Source organism: Pavona decussata, unplaced genomic scaffold (genome assembly GCF_977016875.1).
Source record: "Pavona decussata unplaced genomic scaffold, jaPavDecu1.1 SCAFFOLD_184, whole genome shotgun sequence".
Classification (NCBI taxonomy): Eukaryota; Metazoa; Cnidaria; class Anthozoa; order Scleractinia; family Agariciidae; genus Pavona; species Pavona decussata.
This window is the reverse complement of record NW_028145593.1, coordinates 795,255-817,338: the sequence shown is the minus strand read 5'-3', so window position 1 is coordinate 817,338 and position 22,084 is coordinate 795,255. Positions and strand designations below refer to the sequence as shown.

The 22,084-nt window shown below is 36.7% G+C and overlaps 1 protein-coding gene across 3 annotated transcripts; it reads left to right on the top strand.

The window, feature by feature from the left end:
• Positions 1-1,901: 1,901 nt before the first annotated feature.
• On the top strand, positions 1,902-21,379 carry LOC146462808 (uncharacterized). Of its 3 annotated transcripts, XM_085085113.1 has the most exons (8): positions 1,902-2,103; positions 10,279-10,320; positions 13,525-13,599; positions 14,014-14,124; positions 15,135-15,233; positions 16,730-16,858; positions 18,609-18,863; positions 20,904-21,379. In XM_085085113.1, exons 3-8 carry the CDS (start codon positions 13,545-13,547, stop codon positions 21,239-21,241), a joined length of 987 nt encoding a protein of 328 aa, XP_084941239.1. In that variant the 5' UTR covers positions 1,902-2,103; positions 10,279-10,320; positions 13,525-13,544; the 3' UTR covers positions 21,242-21,379. The 3 variants fall into 3 exon arrangements, with proteins under 3 accessions (XP_084941239.1, XP_084941241.1, XP_084941240.1); XM_085085115.1 differs by lacking the exons at positions 1,902-2,103; positions 10,279-10,320 and adding an exon at positions 5,666-5,736; XM_085085114.1 differs by lacking the exon at positions 1,902-2,103 and having other exon boundaries at positions 10,270-10,320.
• The last annotated feature ends 705 nt before the right edge of the window (positions 21,380-22,084 follow it).

The window sequence follows — 22,084 nt, the reverse complement described above, 5'->3', positions numbered from 1 at the left end:
GTTGACACTGCAACTCAGTGTTTAACTTAAGCTTAACACCGCTTACTTCAAAGCTGTTTTTTTAGCTCATATTTTCGGTCCAGGTTCGTTATTTCCCTTGGAGTTTTATTTTCTAATCTCACCTCATTTTCCTATTAGATGTTACGAAGGGTAACCGACTGACAAATAGGGCACAACAGCTAATAGTAAGTGGCATTTATATTGATTTACCTACAGTGGAACTCGGTTAATACGAACACCAAGGGGACATGCCAAAGTGTCTGTATTAAACGGGCTCTAAGTAAAAAACGCCACAGACACATGTTTTGTCTATAAAAAGGCTTAAACAGACCTTTCTATGGCAACAAAACGTTGTTTAATTTCAAGTACCTGTTCCTGCAAGTGTAAACAATTCAAACTACAGAACCTTTACGCTCATTTATCTTAGCCATACGTTGTTGTTCTTGAAACACGACAACAGAATCAAATTCGTATCAGCATGAGCCTCCGAGGCTAATGCAAAGCAAGGGACAACAAAGAGGAAGAAGCGAACGCTGCAAAGCAAGAAACCAAGAAAGTAAAACTTTCAATTGGTGCAGGTATAACAGACAGAAAACTACAGTACACGCAATTTTGCTTATGTCTTTTAGTAGTAAAATCATTTTAACCCGTAGAAATCTGTCATTATTTGAACTGGGTACATTTTGTCTACAACTAACACAAAATTGTGACAATATGAATAGATACATAATTCCTGATCATGCCGTTGATTTTTATACCGTTTTAACCGAACAGTAGCTTTAAGGCCTCAATCGAACACTTAATACTATTATTCCAAAATGCTGCTGAAGGACAACACACAAAGATTACAAAAGATAGACAGTGCTCATATAGTCACATGCAACCGGTGTCCGTAAAGCGAGATTAACGATGTACGAGAATTTGTCACTTGAGACACAGAAAAGTGTCCATTGTCCGTATTAACCGGTGTCCGTATTAAGCGGGTTAATGTTTTTTTGTCCGGACAAACGAAACTGTCTGTAACATCCGGGTGTCCGTATTAAGCGGGTGTCAGTAGAGCGTGGTTTATGTTGGAGGTCCCTGCGGATCCAGTATCCAAAACCATTCAAATGTGCAGTGTATCCTGCTGAGTGACTGCCAAGGGGACGTGAGCGTCCATTTAAAAGCACTAAACGTTTGGGATGCATCTTAAAAATACCGATGCACATTTGCTCAAAGCAAGGGCAGGTATAGTTCAGGCATTTTCATATTTATCATATTTCTATTGTTCTCTTTTGCGACCCAAACGACTTAAAATATAAATTTCGAAATAAAATAAAACTAGCCACAGCTATGAAAATTTAATTTGATGTAGTCATCATATAATTTTACTAAAACCGAATTCGCGTTTCCGTAGCCCAATTTGATCACTGAGAGTGGGAAACAAACTTGAAACTAATTGTCAACAAAATTTCCAGAAGTTCATTTTTGCCCCTAGATCTACCAATAAAATTTGAACTAGTTGGGAAAGGTACCCTTCTAAATAAGAGAGCATATATAAATTAACAGAGGGTATTTCCTACTATGCCCAACGTCAGAAAAATTTAATCTACACAAATTTCACAACGTTCGCCAAAGTCACTAGTCATGTTCTATAATTCGGTGGCAGGAGTTTAATTTATAGCCCCCGATAGGCGAAGAATGGCTAACGCTTTCGCAACACCTGGCAAGGCCCGTGACATTTCCATTTCCTCCCCATCCCCGCCCCAACCCGTCTGGATGTGCGCGCGTTTCTGTAATGCAATCCCATTGTTTAATCATGGCCGAAGGTCAACAGAACTTAAACGATTTCGTGACGAGAATCTCCAGTTCAAAACAGGATTTTAATGGTTGCTAAAAGAAATTTTGATCATTAAGGATAACACAGCCAGAAATATTTGACTCCTTACACACGGTGGCTCATGAGGCGAAAGACAATTTTTTCGGCTGAAGTGTTCAACTCAGTTTAACGGTTACGGTGTATTACAGTGATTTCACACAACAAATCATCAAAATTGCCGCTGTGACCTGCTGAAACTATAACTTGATATATTTCGAAATATCCAGTTATTGATATTTCACGAGGTAAGTGGAATTCATCATTATTTCTTAGTAAATCGTTATTTTCATGTTGTTATCCTAATTACGAAGGCACTGTTTGTTGACAAAAGTACAGTTAAAATTTCTCCTTCTATAATTTTGTCGTTTTAACTGCCCAAAAATTTCATTGCATATTCTTAAAAACGAGACATTGCTCTTTAACTGGGATACAGTTTTAGGATGCCAAGTAATGTATCTTTAAACTCAGACATATTTTTGGCACTTGAAGAGTAGTTCAAAAGGGAAGAAATTAAAAATTTTGTAAAAAGAAAAAAAATAGATTTCGATCAAATTCCCAAAAAAGCTTCTCAACCTATCAACAAACATTTGCTTGTCTCGAATAGTGAATTCTTGTTCGGATGTGTAAAGTTTTCTTTGTAAGGCAAATTGTTAAAAGTGTGCCCTAAAATGACCGCTGAAAGCCCTCTCAGAGCGGCAAAACCAAGACGGTCTCACTACAGCTAAAATACGAATCGAACTGAGCTGAGAGTTATATTTATGTGACTTACTGATATAGACCATTCTTCTGAGAAAGTTTGAGGGATTTCATTTTTTCTCGTCCAAATGACGATTGTCTATATTTATAGAGGGCGCCTCTTAATATGTTCCCTGCCATTGTTCAAGTCATTCTCCTTCTATTTTCTTTAAGTCTGGAAACATTTATAAACATCCGCTTATTAAAAGGGGAAATTCAAATACATTGTATTTGGTGTAAAAATATTCTCGCCACTAAAATATCTGATGATTTAAGACATTTGTTTTGCAACAAGGTGCACAGGCTTCTAAAACACGATAAATATCACCTCATTTATTTTTCGCTTTAATATGTTTCCTGCCATTGTTCAAGCCATTCTCCATTCTGCCATTGTTCAAGTCATTCTCTTTCTATTTTCTTTAAGTCTAGAAACATTTATAAACATCCAATTATAAAAAGGGGAAATTCAAATTCACTGTATTAGGTGAAAAAATATTCTCAGAACGAAAATACCTTATGATGTGAGACATTTGTTTTGGAGCAAGGTGCACAGGCTTCTAAAACACGATAAAAGATCAATTCATTCATTCCATTTATTTACAAATGAGGAAACCAAAAGCCACATACATTTTTTCAACTTTGGTAAAAGTCTTAAGCTGTTGTAAAACAATAGACTGAAGAAATGATGTCTTACATTTGGCACTTTTCACAGCAGCTTCTGAGTTCAAAATTGGCGTTTGTGGTGCCGACAAACATCTGATGTTACCATGACAACAATGAAGTGGGGACATTGGGGTCACAATTTTCACTTCCCGCTTTGTTTGATTTTTACAAAGAAGTCTTCTTAAACAGCTGATGTGAGACAAGTGTTTTGGAGCAAGGTGCACAAGTTTTTAAGACACGATAAAAGATCAATTCATTTATTATTAGGTTTATTAGGTTTGCCATTGTTCAAGCCATTCTCTCGCATTTAAATATGCTTATTCAAATAACAATTTTCATATGTAGTAACATTTAATTTAATCTGCAAATGCTTTTTCAACTAAACAAAAAACATTTATTAAATAATGAATGTTTGTTCGGATTTGTAACGTTTTCTTTGTAAGGCAATTTGTTAAAAGTGTGCCCTAAAATGGCCGCTGAAAGCCCTCTCATAGCGGCAAAACCAAGATGGTCTCACTACAGCTAAAATACGAATCGAACTGAGATGAAAGTTATATTTATGTGAATTACTTATATAGACCATTCTTCTCAGAAAGTTTGAGGGATTTCATTTTTTCTTGTCCAAATGACGATAGTCGATATTTATAGAGGGCGGCTCTTAATATGTTTCCTGCCATTGTTCAAGCCATTCTCTCGCATTTAAAGATGCTTATTTAAATAACAATTTACATATGTAGTAAAATTTAATTTAATCCACCAATGCTTCAGAACAACAGTTCTGCCGAAAACACAAACTTCTATATGAGAAATATAACCAATTATTTGCGCAGTATCAGGACCTAATTTCAAGGTGAGAATTTTTTTTAAATAAATTACCAAAAGCTCAAACGAGGTTTTATAACCTTGATAATTATTATTTTATCAAGAACCACCTAATGCACACGTTCCTATTCAGTGCCAGTAGACTTTGATCAAAGTGGCCTCCTGCCATTGTTTAAGCCATTTTCTTGCATTTAAAGGTGCTTATTTAAATAACAATTTTCATATGTATTAAATTATAATTTAATCCACCAATGCTTCAGAACAACAGTTCTACCGAAAACACAAACTTCTATATGAGCAATATAACCAATTATTTGCGCAGTATCAGGACCTAATTTCAAGGTGAGAATTACCAAAAGCTCAAACGAGGTTTTATAACCTTGATAACTATTATTTTATCAAGAGCCACTTACTGCACACGTTCCCATTCAATGCCGGTAGACTTTGATCAAAGTGGCCTCCTGCCATTGTTCAAGCCATTCTCTTGCATTTAAAGGTGCTTATTAAATAACAATTTTCATATGTAGTAAAATATAATTTAATCCACCAATGCTTCAGAACAACAGTTCTGCCGAAAACACAAACTTCTATATGAGCAATATTACCAATTATTTGCGCAGTATCAGGACCTAATTTCAAGGTGAGAATTTTTTTTCATAAATTACCAAAAGCTCAAACGGGGTTTTATAACCTTGATAATTATTATTTTATCAAGAACCACTTACTGCACACGTTCCCATTCAATGCCGGTAGACTTTGATCAAATTGGCCTCCTGCCATTGTTCAAGCAATTCTCTTGCATTTAAAGGTGCTTATTTAAATAACACTTTTCATATATATTAAATTATAATTTAATCCACCAATGCTTCAGAACAACAATTCTGCCGAAAACACAAACTTCTATATGAGCAATATAACCAATTATTTGCGCAGTATCAGGACCTAATTTCAAGGTGAGAATTTTTTTTTCATAAATTACCAAAAGCTCAAACGAGGTTTTATAACCTTGATAATTATTATTTTATCAAGAACCACCTACTGCACACGTTCCTATTCAGTGCCAGTAGACTTTGATCAAAGTGGTCTCCTGCCATTGTTCAAGCCATTCTCTCGCATTTAAAGGTGCTTATTTAAATAACAATTTTCATATGTAGTAAAATTTAATTTAATCCACCAATGCTTCAGAACAACAGTTCTACCGAAAACACAAACTTCTATATGAGAAATATAACCAATTATTTGCTCAGTATCAGGACCTAATTTCAAGGCGAGAAAATTTTTTTTAATAAATTACCAAAAGCGCAAACGAGGTTATTTTATCTTAATAATTATTTTAACAAGAACCACCTGCTGCACACGTTCCCATTCAGCGCCGGTAGCCTTTGATCAAAGTGGCCTCCTCACGCATTCTACACCATTTTACTTATGTGCGGAGACGATTTGATAAATAAGGTTTGTAACAGAAAAGAATCAGTTTGTTTGGTCAGTTTTTGCTTGTTACGTCACCCAGGTTTTTAAACAGAGGAAATTCATACATGTTCTTTTCTTTAATAGCTGCCTATCTTTCAGGACAGGCAACAGCTCTACCGAAAACGTTAACTTCTACATGAGAAATATAATCAATTATTTGCGGAGCATGACTGGGACCTAATTTTAAGGTGAGAAATTCTTTTTAATGAAGCGAAACGAGGTTTCATTATTTTTTCAAGTACAACGAGTTGCACACGTTCTCAATCGCCTTTGATCAAAGTGGCCTCCTCATTCATACGCATTTCATTTATTTGCCGAAGCGAGTTGATTATTAAAGTTTGTAACCGAGATGAGCGTGAATCAGTTGTTTAGGCAATTGTTTGTTTGTAACGCATGTTTTTATTATTTTATTGTTTTGTTTTTTTAATTTATTTTATTTAGTTTTGCAATACTTACTACGCGTATGATACTAACAAGACTTACAATGCTGACACTAAACAAAACTTACAATAACTACAGAACTTACAATACTGACAATATTCCCGATACTTTTAAAATTAATTAACTTATAATTACATTACAGTACAGTTGTAATACTATTACTGTCACACTACAGTTAGAGCAATCATGTCAAATAAATACAATACAGAACATTTATTAAGCGGAACATTAAATTAAATTGAAAAAAATTACATGGATTATGGAAGCATGGCTGAGAGTCTAAATTTTAACTTCGTGAGGGACAAAGTACACGAGACAATTTTATTAATACCTCCCATCACAGGAAGGAGGCTAGGAAAGTCAAAAAATTTGTATATCAGGAGCCTTATCCTGCATTTTGCTGAACCAAAGAAAATATCTTGCGATTAAGAAAAAGAGGTGCACTTGTCTATTTCTGAAAGAATGAGGCTTTAAGCCCAATAATATGGCTGGAGTAAAGTTGATAGCTGCTAAATCTTCGGTGATAAACCATTGCTTGAATCACCGCCAGAAGCAGGACGTCGCCTTGCAAAACCAAAAATGATGGACTTGTCTTTCCACCTTAATACTGCAAAAAGCACATATTAGTTTCTTTAATGCCTATTTTTTTTAAGAAATCATTTGTTGCCAGTCTTCTGTGTAACAATTTGAATTGTTAGTTTCGTTATTTTGGTGCATCTGAGTGAAAGTCCGTATATTGATTGCCAGTCGAGCGTTTCATGACTTTCTAGTTCACAGTCTGTGGATCATTTTTGCTGACTTCGGAAAGGAAATTGTTGCTTTAAAGAAACAAGCTTTACGTACACTGTCTTATTTGCTTGATGATATTTTAAAAACTTTCAGAGAAAGCGTTCAAACTAGGCATTCCCAACAAGTAAAGAATTTCTGTTGTTTGCCGGCTTTAGGGATTTTAGTGCTGATATCAGACTATGGAAGGTGAGAAAAATGGTTTGGACATCGTAACGTTCATTAAATTCATGGAATGAGAGAAAGATTTCGCGGTCTTTCATTAAGTGTGTGATATGTTGAACACCTTTCAAGTACCTTAATTTAAAGAAGACTGGTCTTTTGACAATTCTTATTAAAGAATTGTGCCATAAGCACATTGATAGGAAATGGTCGATGGAGTTCACATTTGCGTCGTAAGTTATTACTGAAAAGATATTCATAATTTTGGCAATAAAAGCGTCAGTCACCTTTACATATTTAGAAAAGTCATCTCTCTTAAGGTTTCCTCTGAAAACAATAGAGCCACCGAACTGTTGTAACTCAAAGTTTGCGTCTGTAGTATTTTGTGACACTTGACTCCGCTCCACTTATTTACCAAAGGAAAAGTGAAGCGCTACTCACTCTACCCACTATTTACCACAGAATAGATAGTAAGTAGCGTAGCTAATAAGAGAACAGCATTCATGACAGAACGCTAGTAGATTTATACTAATTCTTTTTTTTTTTTCGTAATATTTAGGTGTCTGAAAACTGTTTAGTGTCTTATGGTGTTTAAGCGTTTGCTAGTTAATGAACCTTTCTGGGCATCAGGTCAGTAACTGGAAAATATAGATGTTTTTCACTGAGACATGATGAGTCACTTTTTTACTGAGAACATGACAACATTGTTTCTCAAGTAACAAGCATCAATTTAATTGACGCCCTTTTACTTTGGAAGCGAAATATTGAGCACATGGCACGATTTCGGGAACACGAAAGAAGCACGCGTGATGGCTCTTCTCTCTCGAGCCTCCCGCTCAACTCGCGCGGCCTGTGTGGTAACTTCTCAGGGGTTCGCAAGCTATTATTCGGAAGACATCCCAAGTTAACTGTTACTCAGTCATCGTGCAATCCTATATCTTTTGAAGATTACGAATCTAAGATTAAGATGTTTGGCACAGCAGTGATTAAATATATCAGAAAGGTAAGAATATACCGCGCAACAGTTTGCAGCAAAACCTATTTATTATAGGGAGCAAAGAGATCTACGAGAAAACGTGAATGAGAACTAGTGCATATCTCCCACATATTTACGACACAGATAAACATACAGGGTTTGAATAATTGCAAGCTCTCAGAGTACATTCTTTTTACGCAATTATTTCCTTTCCAGAATGTCACCACGCACGACACTGCGTCAGAGTTTGTTGGCGAGATTTGTAATGAAATGAAGATGTGACGATGATGTCGTTGGAACTTTATGGGTTTTTTTTGTTTTTGTTTTTGTTTTTTGTTTTTTCCAGTACATTCCGAATCGTTTCGGTCTAAAATTCATCAGCCAGGATAACTCCAGCAGTGTAACAAAATAATGGGCGGTGTTTTGATTTATCCGGCCTTAAAAAGCACGTTTCTGAAACCTCTTCATCATCTTTACAGCAGCAGTAAGATGGTTGTTTGTTTTAACTGTTACCTTATTCTGTTCTATCAGGAAAGTCTACATTTCTAATAAATACAAAAATAAATGGCCTTTATGTACCCTCGGTAGTGTTTATAGCACAAGCCGGCTAGTAGTGCCGAGCATTAAAATGTACAAAAAATAGTTTAATTTGAAAATAACATCCTTAAAAATCCCAACGCGGCCGAGGAGTTGAACCCGGGACCTTCGGATTTCAAGTCCAGCGCCCTTACCAATCGACCACACTGCCTCCTTCATACCTTTAGTTAAGCTACGGTGGAAGATATTTTATAGCAAAGAAAACATTACACCAAAATATCTGTTTCAAAAAGAAGAGGAACGAGCAATCCAACAGTTTCTGTTTCTGCTTCTATCTTGGTTAAAACTTGTTGTTCACACATTGAGCACATGGGTTAACCAAATTTTAAATGCTGAATAAGACTGATCGAGAGGCGTTTCTTTTATGTAGGTAGTTAAGCGAAGCAATGTCTACATAGGAGTCTCTACCACCGCTCAAGTGTCGCAAAATGTGGCAGACTTTGTCGAGCTTAACGATATTTGACATAACACACTTCCATGCATCACTCCGTGCCCAACCTTACTAATCAATTCGTTTCAGCACATCAGCGTAATGGCGTTTGAGGCAGCCCTCCGTGAACAATGGCTACTGATAAACAAGGATGATGTGCGTAGTAGTTGGTGTTTGAGAAAATAGTTATTATAACTGAGGTGGGAAATATTAGTTTGACTTTTTACAAATGATGGTAAAGCATTTCTTACATTAGGAACTTGGTCCTGTTACTCCGGAAAAAATATATAATTGGTTTTATTTCTCATGAAGAAATTTGTGTTTTCGGTAAATGTGTTGCCCTGAAGCGTTGGCGGATTATATTACAGTTTCCTGCATGCGACAGTTGTTATTCACAGATAAAAAATAATGGTTTTAAGAACAAAATAAACCATTATAAGATGTGGTTCACAACAGCTATTTGTCAAGCTGAGATTATTTGAACTAGCACGATATCATATCTTTATTTTTCATTAAAAACGTGTTGCTTATGAAATTATCTGGATGTCACAAAAATCCTTAGAACTGAGTACATGTGATGTGATGGAAAACGTTAGACGCCAATTAGGCTTGTCATGGTATTTTCTGAGCTTTTATAGCATTAGCCATCCTTTTCCAACTTAAAATGCTGTCTACGTCGGTATTGAAATTCGCCCCGCAAACCATTCACAAGTACTGGATTTCAGAATGTAAGCGTATATTAAAGAAAAAAAAAATCTTTTAATTCCCTTTAACCATGGGCTGACTGCACCACAGGCGAATCATTGTGGTTGAATCATAGCCATAGAATCTTGTTTGGGAATCCGCGATCTGCACACTCTAAACGACTCTCGTTTTGCAAAAAATTTCATCAGCCCAAATCCGCCCATATTTAAGAAAAGTAAAAGTCTTCGGCATGTCAATAAGTTCAAAAACTACCGCCATAATAAAATGAAATCAGCATAGCGGTAATATTTTATTGTCAAAAGATAGCTATGGTTTGGTACGACTTTGGCGAGTGTTATTTTAAAACCCACTTCTTGTTCTAAAGTTTTACCAAAAAATATTATACTTTGTACCAAATGTAATTTGAAACAATTTATAATTTACATGGCCCCAGTATCCTGCAACTTTACAGTTGTTCATCAATAGCCAATCATCGATCCATGAGGTCATCGGCAGCCAATGGCGGATCGACATGTTAACCTGTCATTTCAAAAAGCCCCCACCCTATGAAATCATCACCAACCAATAGCAAAGCGACATGTCAGCATTTTCCACACCCTGATCTTTTAAACCTTTGTGCTCCTTTCCTTCAAGGACATTGTCTTTGGGGAGATCAGAGGATCAATTTGATTTAAGGTAAGTTATGAAGTAGCTTCTAAATTTAAACTGCGCCGAAGCTCAGAATGACGATATCTTATCTTTCGCAAGATTTGTAGCTGTCAATTGATACCCAAGTGGTCAACAGTGCCACAATTACTCTACGTGTTGGGTTGTTGTATTCAGAAGTGGTTAATGGTTATTTAGGAAGGATAAAATTATGTTGTCCTTGAGTCAGCATTTCAGTTGCGTTAGAGAGCTTCAGTTACGCTATCGTATCGTATGAAGTTGTTATTGAAATAAACTACATATTTTATCTTTTCCGGCCAAAAAAATCTCCAACTCTTGTTAATTCGTGGTCGTGCGCCTACCTTGTTCTCTCCGTGATTGAAGGCGGTCCAGCGCTGGGCTTGCACGCGCGTTGCTCGCTTACTCGCGTGCGGACTCTTGCGTGTAAGTCACTGAGGCTCGTGTGAGCCTCGTTTTCTCACTCAATGATTGGAGTGATCCCAAATCAGACAAAATTTTGAGCTAGCAAAAATTTAATAAAATGTTTATGTCGCGTTTTATTCCATTTTTACATTAAATTAGATTAGATTGTTCTATATTTTTTCCTTTAATCTGATCTGTTTTGGTTGATCTCCGTATTCTGCCTCGTCTGAGTACAAAGATAACTCGTATACTTCAATTGTCCAGTTTTCCCAAATAAAATAGCGAATTTAAGGACGTTTAAGTAATGGAGCTCTATTGTTCCTGCATCACAAAAATTATCTACAGATATTTTAATAAATTATCTTCTACAGGGCTAAAAACCTTTTCCTTGCGACACTTTCAAAAAAAGGTTTTTTAATAATAGGCTGTTTGTACTGTAGTTTTTTCGTAATTAATGTTCTTTCGGAGCAGAAAATATCATTTTAATGGAGTTTCCTCTTGTTCTTGGTAGTTGCTTTTTCGCTTTCAGACATCAGAAAGTCTAAAGTTGTTGACATAAATTAGCTCTATACAAAAAGAAAAAACACAAACTCAAGGTCAGCGATGAAAAATAATCAAACGAAGAAAAAAAGCAAAATAAAATGAAGCAGTATTAAGTGTTAATGTATCGAGCGACTGAAAATTATAAATTATAAACAGTTCTACTATTGTCCCGTGCTGTCTCTCCTGTGGGATCAGTGATATTTTGACATACATGTCCATTGACCAAATCGCATGAAAATACTTGGCATTCAATTGGTTGTTTCTTTTCACAAGTACGATAAAATTTTCGGGTACGATCTATATGGGCTTTACAATGGCTCACCTTCGGCTCGCCATTGTAAACGCCCATACAGATCTCCCACTCATATTTCATCTAGTACTTAAAGTTATTTGTTTGTTTATAGTAACAATTTGGTATAATAATTGATGGCGCACTTGAATTGATGTTCCTATGACAACAAGATTTTGAAGAATTCCGATTGGAACAAATGACAAAGTTTAAGTTTGTTCTCTTAACCTTTACATGTTACATTATTTTGACTCTTGTCTATTGGCGTTGAGAAATGTGGAACAATTGGGGTCGACTTTCTGTGATTAAAGACGTATAGAGAAATCAACGATGGCGGCTGTGAACAACAAATGACGTGATTGTCACTGCGTATAGTCGTGCCGCACCCCGTTTGCCATTTCCTGCTCCACGTTTAGGGATGTAAAAACAAAAAAAAAAGACCTGGCTGAGCTGAATAGGGTTAAAATCCCCCGAAACGTGAATTTTTGGAGATGACAAAATATTAAATACTTATAAAGACTATGTTACAATAGTTATTCCAAAAACTTTTCACTGACCTTAAATTGTTGCCTTCCTTGGCACATGCCAAAATATTTAAAAGAGGGAAATGTTTGGCCCGTGTTAGCAAGCATCATATCTATCTGTCGTCTAATTAAATATTTGAAATAACGACTTTCTGAAGTGCTATTTTGGCAATTATATGTGGCTTTTGATCAGCACTTTAATTTAAACCCTCTTGAGATGTGAATGTAAAAAGAGTAATTGGGTTTAAAAATAAAATTGCTTAACATTTGTCATCCAGCTGGTATCCCCAATTAGTGCTCCGCGCTAAATACATTGACGCTTAAATAAAGTGATTTATTTTAATTTTATTTTTTTAGCTCAGATCTATTCCTTGATTGTTTAATAAACTACCTAAGAGTTAGGGTTGAACAAAATCGTGTTGAAAGTAATTGAATTTCTTGGTTCATGTTGCGAATTTTTCAGAGATAGTTGTTTAGTTTATTTCTGTACTTCGTGCTAGAAATAGCACAGTTTTTTTCATTTGTTTCTCCGGGGTATGTTTGAAGTGATTCGGTAAAATTCTCTTTCCCGAAGTTATATATGAAGGTTACTTTTAGCGAAGAAAAACTGCCAAGAAATCTCTTCTACCCTCAGCAGGACCTACGTCACGAATGCCATTATTCCAATCAATCAGTCAATCAATCAATCAATCAATCAATCAATCAATCAATCAATCAATCAATCAATCAAGCAAGCAAGCAAGCAAGCAAGCAAACAAGCAAGCAAGCAAGCAAGCAAGCAAGCAATCAATCAATCAATCAGTCAATCAATCAATCAATCAATCAATCAATCAATCAATCAATCAATCAATCAATAAATCAAGAAAATATTTAAGGAGGGTAACACCAAGCTAACACAATGGTTAATTACTATTGTGGCCCTCGACCCGTGAATCATAAAACAGCACAAACACCAGACCAGCACAACGGGAACTCTCTTTGCGATTAGTGTCTGGGTTGTTTAACGTCTTACAAGGTTAAGAACACTGAAGTGCCTACGGTTTATCGTCCTTATCAGAGAACAATAGAACGTCTAACCATTTGCAGATGTCATAACAAAATCACGACTTTCTCCTCAGTTATTTGAAGACCCCGAGTGTTAGTCGGGCCGGGATTTGAACCCACGACCTCCCGCACGGTGATCCGATGCTCAACAAACTGAGCCAACCGGCCGGCGGTCCAGTCATTTCAAACCGCACGACCAATCTTGGATGGCTTTTGTTTTCAAAGTTATTAGAAATCCTCAGAATTTTAATTTTTTTTTTTTTTTTGCAGTCGTAAAACTCTCGGCGAGAAAAACTCTCTCCTAATTGTAGTTTGATCTGGTTTCCTCTACTGATTACTCGAGTTTAAATTCCTAAAACAAAGAAACAATTCCCCCCCCCCCCTTTTTTTCTCTTTTTTGCTGATTCATAGACTCTTAGCAGGACATCATCATGAGACTTGTGATTGGTGTTATCTTGATGCTAGTGGCGTTAAGTCTGGCACAAGGTGAGTTTGTATGGTTGCTCGTTATGTCTTGAGTGTCCTTTGTCCCAAAGGCCGACCCAACTCAATTCATTTAATTGTAAATGTTGCTTCATTGAGATGGCTGAACGAGTTAAACTCTTCATTTCCTGTGGAATAGCCACACTTTAGAAGATCATACTTAGACTCAAAAGTTAGAAACACCTGTGAAACATCATAAAAAGCATCAATAAAATATGATGTGGAAGAGTTTTGAGTCATGTGAACTGTTGATTTAATCAGTTGCTTAATAACCAGCACCATTAAGAACTATCAATACTATCAATAGAACTATCATTCGTCAGTGCATGTGGACTAATATTAACAGATTCAAGGCATGACGTTGAGAGAACATAATGACGCAATAATATTATAATTTATTATTGCTTTTGCTTTTAGAATGTGTTGATAAAAACAGGAAATGCCGCAAATGGGCCAAAAAGGGAAAATGCGATTCAAAGAAGGTGGCAAAACTTTGCTCCGAAAGCTGTGGAAAGTGCGATGAGTTGGGTAAGTATGGCCTCTAGAAGACTATGCCATTTAAAGGCTTTATGAGTGATAATAAAATAAACATAAGCTCAGGGAGCTCACTGAGCTTACTGGGAAAAAAACTTTCTCTTAAAGATACCTTAAATTACATTAATAAGAGTGACATTAATAAGAGAGACTATCCACAGCTTTGAAGTTACTGATACACATTCTAGCGTAGGGCCATTTTGGACCATACGGTTTTCTTAATAACAATGAAAGATTATTTTATGTAAATAAAAGAAAAACCTGCTTTTTTATTTGTTGCCAGCGTGTCAATTTTCTTGTTTCTGGCAAAAAGTGACATGCTTGTGACATTAGGTGGGTCTGTTTAAAAAATGGTACAATCCGCGTACGATTTTCACGCACGCATTTTTGTCTCGCATCTTTTTCTGACACAAAGTATTAAAGATAACGTGAACCATTGAGTATTGCCTCAACAAAAGTCAACTGAAAACAAGGAAGACAAACATTAAAAACGAAAACATTATTATGTTGAGGGAGTTCCAACGGTTGCAATATCAGACCTACACTTAAGAATTAATCGCGACAACCAGGAAATAATTTTAAAACTAGTTGTGTTCATAATTTTGTTCGACTGAATTGGAAGGAAATGTTCAAACAGCTACAACATGGTCAAACAATTCTAGAACAAAGGAAATGTTGAAAGGAGTGTTGAATGAAAAGTCTCAAATAATCATATTTGTTTCAACAATTTGCAACAAGCCTTTTTTAAAGGTTTTTCCATATTTACAAACAGTGCACACGTTTCATTCAAAAATATTGTTTAAGTGTTGAACCAAAAGCTTAATGCGTTAAGACATGCAATAGCCTGACAACCCAAGTTAAAGATGACGAACACAGGGCACCCTTCAAAACTTCCAGGTCTAAATGGGTTTTTACTAACGGCTCAGCAGTTTTGTTTTTCGCAACGAATATTAAACGATACTATCGCTGGCTTATTTTTACTTTTCTTCTCTAATTTTTTCAAGCATGCAAAGACAAAACGCCAAAATGCCCAAAGCTGGTTAAAGGAGGAATATGTGACACGGACCCTAAAAAGTGCCCCAAGAGCTGTGGAAAGTGTGGAGGTGAGAGGACAAGGGATAAGGGTTTGAAAATTTTCTCTAGTTGCTTTAAAGTTCTTATGGGGCTGCAGGTTTCGAATATGTTGGTGTAGTATAAGGTCATGTTAATCTTTGAAACCACAAGCATAGGCTATGTCTATTCAGTAGGTGACATTTTATGAATGAAAATAAAAGGAATTACAATTTCTGTCCATCAAATACTTGCTCAAACGGGTGTCTTTGCCCTTTGGAAGTTAAAGCAAATGGGTGAATTAGCCTAGGGAGGGGTCGAGGAATAGGAAGATTCGGCCTTGACTTCAACTTTTGGTAACGTTTCCCCAAAAAATACCAATAATTTTGGTTTGACTAGTTAAAGATCGTGGCCCTTAATGCTTTAATTCTTCACAATCATCTGTTAATGTGATATTCTTGAGAATATTGATATTTTGTCTCTTTTTCCCATTTTTTAAACATAGTCTCATTTCTTGAAGGTTTTCAGAACTAAGTTTTAATTCTGACGGGTTTTGAAGGTTTTGGTGAAATCAAAGGTGACGAATCAGGCTGTCTGGAAATAAGGATACGATTTCATTGTCAAGAATCGTCGTGATCTTATTTCAAAAAAACCTTTTTTATATTGTATTATTTTCGCCAAGTATCTTTGTCCTTTTTCAAATCCTTGAAAGTAAGGCAACTGGACGCAGCCTAACATTACATAGGGTCAATTGTATAAGTAAGAGAGAACGAATACATGAGTTTTTAATTGTAGAAGTAGAGAGAGAAAGAAGTTTTCAAAGTGGAAAGTATCCTTGTACACTAATTTCCTCACTCAAGTGAAAACCGACCTATTAAACTAAAAGGTAGTTATATTAAAATGAGTCGCCACAAAAAAGGAGAGTGGTATAAGGATCTGCATGAGGTTACCTGTGATAACTGTGAACTAAGAAATCGTAGTTCTTTTAGCTTATAGCTGAGAAACATTAAGAAGACTGTTCACTAAGATGGATAAACTTTGTCAGTAAATAGCGTGAATTTTACCAGCAAATAGCTTCCCAATGGCTGATTAAATTAATGCCTTACGAGTAAGGTGTTAATCAAGCTGGCTTGGAGCTCCACAAAATTTATTTCGAGAAGTCTTGAGGTCGTCAGAAGATGAAAAGCAGTGTCCGTAGAGTATCGAAAGAGATTGTAATCACTCATAAGATCTTCGGATGTTACTCAACACTGTCAGCGTTGATACGAAACACGTGAGAAGTAAAAGATCCACCATAGTTAACTAATAGCTTGAATGGCAGAAATTTTAGCTGATAACGAAGAAATGGCTAGATCTAGACTTTTAAAATGACTCTAGCACCCACCCCCTTCCTGCTGACCATCAAAAATTGGTGATTCGCCCATCCTCTTGGCTTCGAACCAAGGCGTATTGTGAGAGACGACCGACCTACATCAGCACAATCCTTGCTCCCTCGTATTTTTAAAATCATTTCCATCATAACTGAAATAAGGTGTGTGCATTTTTTCAGATGTAGATGAGTGCAAAATGGGTACTGATAAATGTCACCCCTTTGCTGATTGCAAGAACACTGACGGTTCCTACACCTGTACCTGCAAGGAAGGTTACACTGGGAATGGTAAATACTGCCAAAAGAGCGGTGAGTTCACTAACATATCGTAAATTGTATAAATTCATAGTATAGCTTCTTTTAAAAGGACTGTTCGTTGGGCCACATAAATCTACGTGGCAACTCGGAAATTGGAGTCAAAAATATAAAATTTCATTTTTCGCTTGTCGCTTGGTCCATAGCTGAGTATCTGATTTCAAAGGTGTATTGCAGTTATATCGTAAGAATTCTAAAATCACGGGAGACTTTAATTGCGAACTTCGGCCTGTTTTATGACAATGTCATGCTAGCCATAGCGTTGTCGTAAATAAAAGCGTGTAGCAGTGCGCTTTGTACTTATATTTATGGACTGATAAGGGAAGAATGGTTATATGGAGAAGGCGCACATGTTGAAATCATTTGAGCAGCTATACTTTAAAAGTAAAATGCCTGGTGCAAAGAAAATTTTTCTATAGAAATTGAGCTGATCTTATCAGCAGCTGATCCCTGTCACCGTATAGGTAGACCAAAATCAATTAAGTTCGCCCGGTAGAGCCAAATGTTGAACCTAACTAAGCCAAACTAAATAACATTATGAGATAAATTGCAAAGCGATCAATAAATAAGTGTGAGAAACATAAAAACACTTACAAATAAAATTTGAAATAAATCTCTATTTGAAAAATGGAAAAAAGTCGGCTTTTCATTGATTTGCATACCAATTCAACTTTTCCAATTTTTTTTTTAATGTGATTGTTCAGGACGTTAATTAACCCTTTCCGATTAATTATCGGTAGAAAAACGGCCAAAAAGAATCAACGGCTTGCAGCCAATGGCCTTTAGAAAATCACAAGAGCTCTTATAACACAAATGCACGTACTTGTTCCATGTATTATGCTCGATTCATTTGAAGATCGGCGCCTGACACCGAAACAGTTGTTTTTCGTTCCTGAGCCAGGCGTCAAGAACGCCCCAGCCGATCCAAAGAGTAATAACAACAATAAATCTCTCTATTAATTCCAAAAACAAACATCTCGAATTACAAGCGGGCGAAATCATAATTGGGTCAAACGCCGCACTTCGCATGAGAGATTCAATTAATAGTAAAATACAACTTGAATTAATAAGCTAACCATTGACGATTTGACAAAATGTTGGCCTTTGATCAATTGATTCACCTGCGCTGTGAAGCTTCCTACTACCACTAGCAATTAACTAACACACGTCGATAAAAATAGAAGTCAGCTATGGACTGTGGCTCTAAATAAAGAACTTGTAGAGTAATTTCTTCAACTGATTTGTACCTGCTGCTTCCTTCCATTAAAAATGCACTCTTTTGTTGGAAGAAGCTTCAACGGGGTGAAAGCGCTTGGTCTCCATGAATGATTCTAGGTTTTCAACCAAACAAATCCGCTGGGTATATGGGTGTGACAGAATTCAAAAACCTCGTTTTTATCAGGCAGAAATGAAACCACTAAAATGTAGAAATGGCGTGCTCAGCAAAACAGGTAACGTCACTAATTTCGTCCTCGCTTAATAGGAAAATTAATAAAAAAAATTATCCCTGTCTCCACCAATCAGAATTCAGAAATATTACCCCTAAATAACAAAAAGGCAACCAACTTGAAGATTTTGTTGAAGCGTAATAAAATCTGCCGCATTAACTTACCTTTTATCCTTCAGACCAAATCAGGCTCATTTAGCAATTTAAGACGAAAATTTTTTTCTGGGTGGCATAAACAGCTATACAAACCACATAGAATACTCTTTAATTTAGTTTTCTTTTAACTGATTATTACAGGTGGATTTACTGGCTCTGGCGAATCCAGTATTCTTGGAGGTGTCGACCAGAAGTACACAGATCAGCTGATGGCTTTTTTAAAACCGGTGCTGAAGCCCAACAGTAAATTAGTGAGATGTTGGCGTGCGGATGAATCTCCGGAGAACTGGCGTGCAAAAAAGTTCCACGAGGGCTGCGATGGCAAGGGACCTACTGTAACAATCGTCAAAGTCGGTGACAACATTTTTGGTGGTTTCACGGACGTTCCTTGGGAAAGTAAGTTCTTAAGGGGGGCAATCTCGTGAAGATTTTTTTATCTTAGTGCAATCTCGTACCCGAACTCCTCAGGCTCTTTGGCCAGAGTGATATTAAGGACCAATGTTTAAATGACCCCATTTCAATTAATTTTACTTTTTTAGCCTCTTACCAAGCAAAACGGGGTCTATTTAACAATTGATTCATGCGTCAGCGTGCTTCATCGAGATATGAAGCACGCGGGAAGTTTGGAGAGCACGAAAGATGCGTAACAGTTGCTCTCGGCTACGCCTCGAGCAACTCTAGCTTCTTGAGTGCTCTGCAAACTTCCCAAGTGCTTCATATCTCGATGAATGCACAGCTGACGCATGAATCAATTGTTTTATAACATTTTCAACGCGGTAGTTTTTAAACCCGTTGATTCTAGGTTGGCCAGAGGTTTCCCAAGCATTCAGCCAATGTGCAAAATGGTAATAAACAACCCCATGTTCGGTAAAAATACACATCTTACCGGGTAAAAAAGGCAACACCCCTTTGGTCTACAGTAGTTTCTAATTATGGAATAAAATACACTGGTTGCCAATTAAAAATTTTCCAAAAAACAAACTTGAAAATTTGATCCTCGCGTTACATGGGAGAATTCTTTCCGCTTGCGAGGACATGTCGTTTTGTTTACGCAAGATTTACGCAGTTGTCACGTCTCAAGAATGAAAATAGAAAGAAAACAGACAACTGAAGCTTCCCTAAATGAAAAATTTATTCAATTAAGTCTTTGTTCTAAGAAGCAAAGGCGTACAATTTTTAACCCGAGACGATGAACGCGCAAGTGATTTGAAGGAACTGCAAGTCCATTTTGAAGTGAATTTATCGAACGGTGTGCACGGTTTTCAACAAAACTGTTAGGAATACGAAGAAGCTTTCAATTAGAAAAGTATTTAAGTACAAATTCACAATCAAACCTGTAATTTCTTGTGAATTGAATTCCCACAAGTACTCGAACGTTACCAAGAAAGTTCGTGGCGTATAATCAGTAAATAATGATCTGAAATGTCCGCTTGCTGATCGTCGGCTGGATAAAACAACAATATCTCCTTTAAGCACAATTTCTTCGCCGTTAATTATCGGATTTCCGCTTTTGAAACTATCAAGTATTCCTTAGCAGTCTTTCTTTCAGTTTATCGTTTCGAAAAAATGTCTTTTCCCTCTGAGAAAGCGAAATTGGCGCCTGAAAATTAATAGTTTTGCGAGACACGATGTCACGGGCCTTGTTCTCTTTTTTCCTTTTCTTTAGGTTTTTTCGGGAGTTAAAAACTCCAATCCCAAAGAAAAAGTGGGAAGAGCTTCTTCATCAGCTGGTTCCCTTGTTGTCATCTGTAGTTAAACGTTTTGCTGAAGATTTCTCCCGTTTTTGAATGCAAAATGGTGAAAGTCGCTCACCGAGTTCTCGAGGCATTTGTTTGCTGACGTCATCAGCGTGCACAATAGGAATATGAAGCACGCTCGCGCAATTGAATTTGATTGCACGAATTTACTAGCTATGTTATAAAAGGAGTTGAAAGTTTGATGAAAGCCTTTTTTCACAATGCAAATTTCAGTAAAACATGGGTCGTCTAAAAAAATCTTTAAGTATAAAATCGCGGATCTGGCTTTTCTCTAATACGCAATTTTTAGACAACAGTCAATTAGTGGTGAATATTGGATACGTTTCTGTTGAAATGGCTGATTTCTTTTTTATAGCTAGACCTAATACTTCACGTCTGTAATCTGTCAACTGCAAAAATGATAACGAGTTAATCATGTAAAGAAAAACTATCCAAGAGCCAAACCTCTCATAGAAACAGGCTTAGGTGGCCAGGTTAAAGTTTGTTTGCAACGTTCGACACCAAGTCAATGTTGTGCTGTTGTTGCTGTTTTTCTTTGTAGCATTATACTTTCGTTAGCGTATTCCCACATTTTCGCTCGCTAGTTTAAAAACTACAACGCATATCCACTGGATTCCCAAAGGGATTTGTCTGACGTCTTACTCTATTTCTCTCTTCTTGACGCCTTTCTTAATCTCAGGTCCGTCACCTTGCAAGTATGTCTATGACCGAAGGGCCTTCATCTTCTCGCTGTATAATCTCAGGGGATACAGTCCTTTCAAGTTGGAGTTAAAGCCAGGAAAAGAGAAGTATGCCGTGTACCACTGTGGAACGTATGGACCAACGTTTGGTGATGGAAACGACCTTCACATACACGACAATGCCTATACTATCAAACAATCGTATACCAACTGTGGTCACGGTTATGAATATCCACCAGGGTATGGCACAGGGATGGTCTGTAATATCTTAGCTGGTCTTGACCCCGGTTACCATCAGTTCATTCCGGATGATGTAGAAGTATTCTACGAGGTGTAAACCACCCACTACAAAATATGGCGAAAATTAGATTGTTATCTTCTCAAATAGTAGCCAAAAAGCTAGTTTCTTGGGTATATTTAATAGCCATATGATCAATGTAGCAAGGTGTAACAAGGCAATAAAGGTTGTTGGGAAAACGCAAATTGACTCCACTTTATCATTTATTATTATTATTATTATTATTATTACTATTATTATTATTACTATTATTATTATTACTATTATTATTATTATTATTTATTATTATTATTATTATTTTTTCTCATATTAACTTATGATCAAGCAGTAATACAATCCAAAGACATGAGTGAGCTGGTATGCATGAATTAAAGAACCTTGATTAATTATTTGTCCAGGACGAGTAATTTAGCCTCATTTAAGGTGGCCGAACACAGTTTGCGCACGCTTTACACATTCTGTTAGGTGATGCTATTAAGCGCGCGCTTGGGTTGTGGTAAGCAAATTACTATCGATCCCTCGATTTTATACCAAATGGATCACAAAGGTAATTTTTGCTCTTAAAATAACTTAGTTTCTCGTTTGTGAATCCTTCTTCATTTATCGCCGAACAAAGAAAGTGAGTTCACAATGAGCTAAGCCTTTTTGTACGCTTTTCATCTTTGCTGAGAAAACCTGAGGGTTGTCCAATACACCCAAACTGAGTCCGATGGACGAAGGCCATGAACAACCAGAGTCAGCGGAAGTCAGTTCGCGAGAGACTTAGTATAAATACAGCAAAGTATTGTTGAGAAGGGGGTGGAAAATGTCGGCAAACGGACTCCATCGGATCCGATGGAGACGGGTTGCCGTGGAACGAGTCCATCGGACTGCCGCATGTCA